At 38.5% G+C, this 6,324-nt stretch overlaps 1 gene segment (V, D, J or C); it reads right to left on the bottom strand.

Moving 5' to 3' along the window:
* Nucleotides 1-5,329: 5,329 nt before the first annotated feature.
* On the bottom strand, nucleotides 5,330-5,887 carry LOC128647303 (Ig kappa chain V region 3374-like). The segment is given in 2 exon segments: nucleotides 5,330-5,739; nucleotides 5,821-5,887. Coding segments are annotated over 2 exon segments (453 nt in total).
* Nucleotides 5,888-6,324: the final 437 nt, after the last annotated feature.

Genomic DNA, 6,324 nt, shown 5'->3' with positions numbered 1-6,324 from the left:
CACTATAGGGCGACCCTTCACCTCCTCCAAAGACTTGTGAACCTTTGGAAGGTGATGAAAGATTGGAGTTACAGGATGCTTAACTAAGAGGTAACCAAATGTTTCCTTATAAAAAAAAAACAAATCCCATGCCTTCATCCAGAAGGCTTTTCAGTTGTCTCTGGAATATCGAGACTGGATTATAGCCCAACTTAGTATAGCTATCCTGGTCAAAAAGTTGCCGATGGGCTTCCTTGATGTACTCTGTTCTATTTAGTACCACAACTGAGCCCCCCTTATCAGCAGCCTTTATCACAATAGTCTGATTCTTATTAAGGTCATTTAAGGACTCCCTTTCTTTCCTAGATAGATTATACTCTTTCTTGAGGTCAGTTTTACTTAATTTGATAAGATCAGTCTCTACCCTATTATAGAATGTTTCAAGGGTATTACCCCTGGACTGTATGGGGTAAAAAGTTGATGGTCTCTTCAACTTAATCAATTTGTTCTCCCTGGTCACAGGGGACAAAGTGCCCTCACTCAGAAGGCTATTTAAGTTGATCAGATCACATTGGTCAGAGAAACTAATTGTTTCATCTTCAGCTGTGATCTCTGTCATGGGTATACTCTCTGATGGTTCTGAGCCATGAAAATGTTTACGTAGGGTTAAATTCTGTATTAGTCTATTCACATCAATGATTGTTTTAAACACAAACTCCAGTCAGTCCAATTCCATAAATGATATGAGTATATCCTATTTCCAATGTTGTGGATACACTTTAAACCTGCCTAGTCTCTTTGAATAAGTACTAGAATGATAAATTAGACTAAAACCAGCTAATATCTTATATAGGGATATGCTCTTGTCGAAAACTTTATCTATGTGTTTATGTGACTTATACACATTAACTAATATTTATATTGACAATACTAGTAGCCATACATCTTACATAATTGTGATGGCATGTACATTTATCTATCTATTTATGCACCTGTGTACAAAGTATTGATTTTGTGTGTTTTACATCACATTAGATGAACAGCATATTCTGTCTAACAGTGGCTTAGGCTTACATAGCGAAGTAGAATATAAGTAGACCCAGACCAGGTCCCCCTTTCTCCTAAAGGTATTTCCTTAGGGTTTTTTTGATAAAATATGCAGTTGAGAATATACACATATTTCTATTTCTATTAATACGTAAGATAATTCTACTATGTGGTGTTTAAATGTTCAGTACCACCCCATTTGTTTTTATACCAATCACAGTTCAACAACTCCCTATAAATACACGTCTGTGAGTGTATTTTAATCAGGCTAAGCGTAAGGCTACGGCCGAAACGCGTAAGCTTGTCTAGCAGCATCTGTACATTTTTTTCTACCATCTTCCATGTTGTTTTAAAATACTGCATTTTGGTTTTGGTTTTAAATAATGGACAATAACGTTTTTTAATTTTTAAAACGATTTGGTCTTTTGGCCCCGGATTCCTGCACTCCTTTAAACACAGTTATTTGCCGGCTTTGGGGAATCTGAGTAGCGCCGGAGCTTTTTGCCCTATGGACCAAACAACCAATAAGAGATGGTGGAGTAGGCGTAGATGTGTGCGTGTGATGTATTGGACCTGCAATCACGGCATTGGATTTGAGCAAGCACTAGGAAACACAGGCAATGGGCGAGCAGGCAACGGATGCCCCATGGATACTTGTGAGCGAGGGGCTGCCCAGGACCGCCGTTCATACCGGTTTCCTACAACGGATCTCTATCAACACAAACTGGCTGTGCCCCAAAACGGATCAACATCAGTGAGTACTTTTATTCACCCTTATTGAAGAGTCTTATATAATATGTTTGTATCTCCAATTTTGTGGACACACTTTAAACCTGCCTAGTCTCTTAGAATAAGTACTAGAATAATAATTTAGACTAAAACCAGCTAATATCTAATATAGGGATATGCTCTTGTCGAGAACTTTATCTATGTGTTTATGTGATTTATAAGTATAAATTATACATTGACAATTTATTTTGTGTTTATGATCATTTGTATACTTATACTTTTTCACATTAACTAATATTTATATTGACAATACTAGTAGCCATACATCTTACATAATTGTGATGGCATGCACATTTATCTATCTATTTATGCACCTGTGTACAAAGTATTGATTTTGTGTGTTTTACATCACATTAGATGAACAGCATATTCTGTCTAACAGTGGCTTACATAGCGAAGTAGAATATAAGTAGACCCAGACCAGGTCCCCCTTTCTCCTAAAGGTATTTTCTAGGTGGCGGCGGGGTCCGGGAGCAGTATAGTGGCGGCGTTTAGTGACAGGGTATAAATAAAGTTGGTAAAAAGCCGAATAGACGCGAGATCGATGACTGCTCATTGCCCTGTACTTGGTGCGTGCCATTTTGCCGTCTTTTTTGATAAATATGGCAAGCGCATTCAGGTCCGCTGCAGCGATGTTAGGCGATGTTAGGCAAGCGTATTAGTGCCAGTGAATGCAACATAGTTGAGGCTTTGATGAATATCCCCCAATGAGTCGTTACTCTAACACACTAACTCAATAAAACTCACTATTTCTCTGTCACTAAACCATTATCTTAACCTCCAACTCTTAGACCTGTATCTAAATTCCTCAAGCAATACAGTCAATGTAAAGCACACAAAAGTCATTTTATAACCTATAGTAATGATGTTAAAGAGCAAACAGCACGTTTAGCGAGTATGAAATCATGTTGTGATACTTATCGCTCTCGTTTTAATTTACTTGAATGCAAACATGTACTTTTAACTTGTAAACCTCCATGGGCAATACTTGTGAAAAACACCATAGTGAAAACACAAATTGCACTCGAACGCAAGTGCTAAATACAGCTCCACTTGTAATGTAGCCCGAGCAGTTTCTGCTCGGAATCAGCAACAGCAGTGCTTTCTGGCTGATGAAGATGATTGGTGCTTTGGCCTCTAGTTATCAAGCTGTCTACTTACCTGCATTTGCCGGCCCCAATACGCTTGCCTAAGCTCGCCTAACATCGCCGCCGCGGACCTGAATACGTTCGCCAAATTTATCAAGAAAGCAGTCAAAAAGCTGCACATCAAGTACGGTGCGATGAGCAGCGGACTGCTGTTAACTGACAGTCATCGATCTCGCTGCTCATCTGCTTATTCGCAGCTTTCTTGCTAGCCTGTCACTAAGCACTCACACTATACTATACTGTTTTACCCCCTAAACCGCCGCTCCCGCCCGCACCTAAATAAAGTTATTAACCCTTAAACCATTGCTCCCGGACCCCGCCGCAACAATAATAAATATATTAACCCCTAAACCGCCGCCCCCGGACCCTGCCGCCACCTACATTATACCTATTAACCCCTAATCTGCCTCCCCCTATACCGCCGCCACCCACATAAAGTTACTAACCCCTATCCTGCCGATCCCAGACCCCGCAAATACATTAATTGTTTAACCCCTAAACCGCAGCTCCCGGAGCCCACCGCCACCTACATTACATTTATTAACCCCTAATCTGCCCCCCCCTACACCGCCGCCACCTACATTATATCTATTAACCCCTAAACCTAAGTCTAAGCCTAACCCTAACACCCCCCTAACTTAAATATTATTTAAATTAATCTAAATAAATATTCCTATAATTAAATAAATAATTCCTATTTAAAACTAAATACTTACCTATACAATAAACCCTAAAATAGCTACAATATAACTAATAGTTACCTTGTAGCTATCTTAGGGTTTATTTTTATTTTACAGGCAAGTTTGTATTTATTTTAACTAGATAGAATAGTTATTAAATAGTTATTAACTATTTAATAGCTACCTAGTTAAAATAAATACAAACCTAAACTAAGTTACAATTACACCTAACACTATACTACAATTAAATAAATTAAATTAATTAAATACAATTACCTACAATTAAATAAAAATAACTAAAATTAACTAAAGTACAAAAAAAAACCCTCTAAATTACAGAAAATAAAAAAAAATTACAAGAAGTTTAAACTAATTACACCTAATCTAAGCCCCCTAATAAAATAAAAAATCCCCCCAAAATGATAAAATTCCCTACCCTATACTAAATTACAAATATCCCTTAAAAGGGCTTTTTGCAGGGCATTGCCCCAAAGTAATCTTTTACTCTCTTTTTAGCTCTTTTACCTGTAAAAAATTAAATACACCCCCCCAACATTAAAACCCACCACCCACACCCAACCTTACTCTAAAACCCACCCAAACCCCCCTTAAAAAAACCTAACACTACCCCCCTGAAGATCTCCCTACCTTGAGCCGTCTTCACCCAGCCAGGCACAAGTGGACCTCCAGACTGGCAGAAGTCTTCATCCTATCTGGGCAGAAGAGGACCTCCAGACTGGCAGAAGCCTTCATCCTATCCGGGCAGAAGAGGACATCCAGACCGGCAGAAGGCTTCATCCAAGCGGCATCTTCTATCTTCTTCCATCCGACAAGGAGCGGCACCATCTTGAAGACATCCGACGCGGAGCATCCATCAATCCCGATGACTAAACGACGAATGACGGTTCCTTTAAATGACGTCATCCAAGATGGTGTCACTTGAATTCCGATTGGCTGATAAGATTCTATCAGCCAATCGGAATTAAGGTAGGAAAAATCTGATTGGCTGATGCAATTAGCCAATCGGATTGAAGTTCAATCCGATTGGCTGATCCAATCAGCCAATTGGATTGACCTCGCATTCTATTGGCTGATTGGATCAGCCAATCGGATTGAAAACCAGGTACGCTGGGCCGGAATAGTGCCGAGCATACCTGGTTGTTCTTTGAGTACCAAAAGTAGTCAGATTGTGCCGAACTTGCGTTCGGAACATCTGTAGTGATATAACCATCGATCTGTGTCGGACTGAGTCCGGCAGATCATATGTTACGTCACTAGATTCTACTTTTGCCAGTCTGTAGGGCTTGATATCTATAGCGAATCAGCTTCGCCACAAATACGCTGCGGAATTCCAGCGTATTTGCGGTTGACGACTTCATAACTAGAGGCCTTTATGTGTATAGCATTACAGTCGTGAGTCGTTGAATTAGAGCATGTCCTTTTTCAAATATAATGGACCTTTATTATCCAATTTGAACTGAAAAAATTGCAATGTGATCTTTACACACTTCAAATATTATATTTTTATTATTATTTTTTCTTTCAGTTGTTGCTCCAGCACTCTGCAGAGGATGAAATTACATACTTTTTACAGTATTATACAGCAATATTTAAATAGTAAGTGATACCGTTTTGCTCTTTATTATTAGACAAGGTGGGAAAACTATATCTAATTTTCTGCATCATCTAATAGCTCTTGAGATTTTTTTTTTTTAATTCTGCTTCCTGTTTTACGTTCATTGACTTTTTGTCAGGCTCTGTATTACTGTGATATGCATTAATGCTGGCATACCAGTTTACACAGTAATAGACAGATGTGTCTGCAATCTGTGTATCTTTAATAATCAGCTGATATTCAGTTCCAGCGCTGTTTATTGTGCCGGTGAAGTGAGCTGATGACATCCCAGGTCCGTAGCTTGGGGTTGATAATGAGTGATGGTTGCTAAAAATATTTTTAGGAGGCTCCCCAGGTAATTTTTTAATAAAAGCCATCCAACCACCATCCTTAACTCCTACATTGCAGTTAAATGTAAAACTTTGCCCAGGACTAACTGACCCAACCTGAGGTGTCAGCACCGGTGTCTGTGATTGAGCATCTGAAAACATAAATAGGAAAAGTATAATTGGCATCTAAACCAAGTTCACAGAAGACAAAGCAAGTTCTTTTAGTAACTTACATGGAATCCACAGTGAGATGCAGCATAACAGAGTCTGTAACATTCTTATTGTAGGGAGAAATGTCTGCTTTGCTTGTGTTTAGAGATATGATTAGGTACCTAAAGTGATGGTATAAATAGAGACAGCTGCAACAACTGAACCCACCTATTTATATTTATGCAAATATGACTTTGGAAAATATACATAAATATAGATCAGCTGCTTGTGAGCTCGGTAGTGTGTAAAATGATCTGAGAAACAGATGAAAAAAAACCTAAACAAAAGCCACCATTTACCTTGTACTGGTCTAGATCACCTCTTGAGTTTAACTGTTTTTCAATTTAAAAGAACATAAATACAAAATTCTGCTTTCAACTCAGTTTTAAGAAAGTTTCTAATTTACTATCAAACATACTTTGCTCACATGCTCTAAATGGGTAATTTGTGTATGACTGGAGAACTACATGGTAGCAGTTTTGCAAGAACGTAATTTCTTATTATAGTGATGATCAGAAAAGTTAGTC

This window comes from Bombina bombina, chromosome 2 (assembly GCF_027579735.1).
Source record: "Bombina bombina isolate aBomBom1 chromosome 2, aBomBom1.pri, whole genome shotgun sequence".
NCBI lineage: Eukaryota > Metazoa > Chordata > Amphibia > Anura > Bombinatoridae > Bombina > Bombina bombina.
The sequence above is the reverse complement of the archived record's forward strand: the minus strand, read 5'-3'. Positions and strand labels throughout refer to the sequence as shown.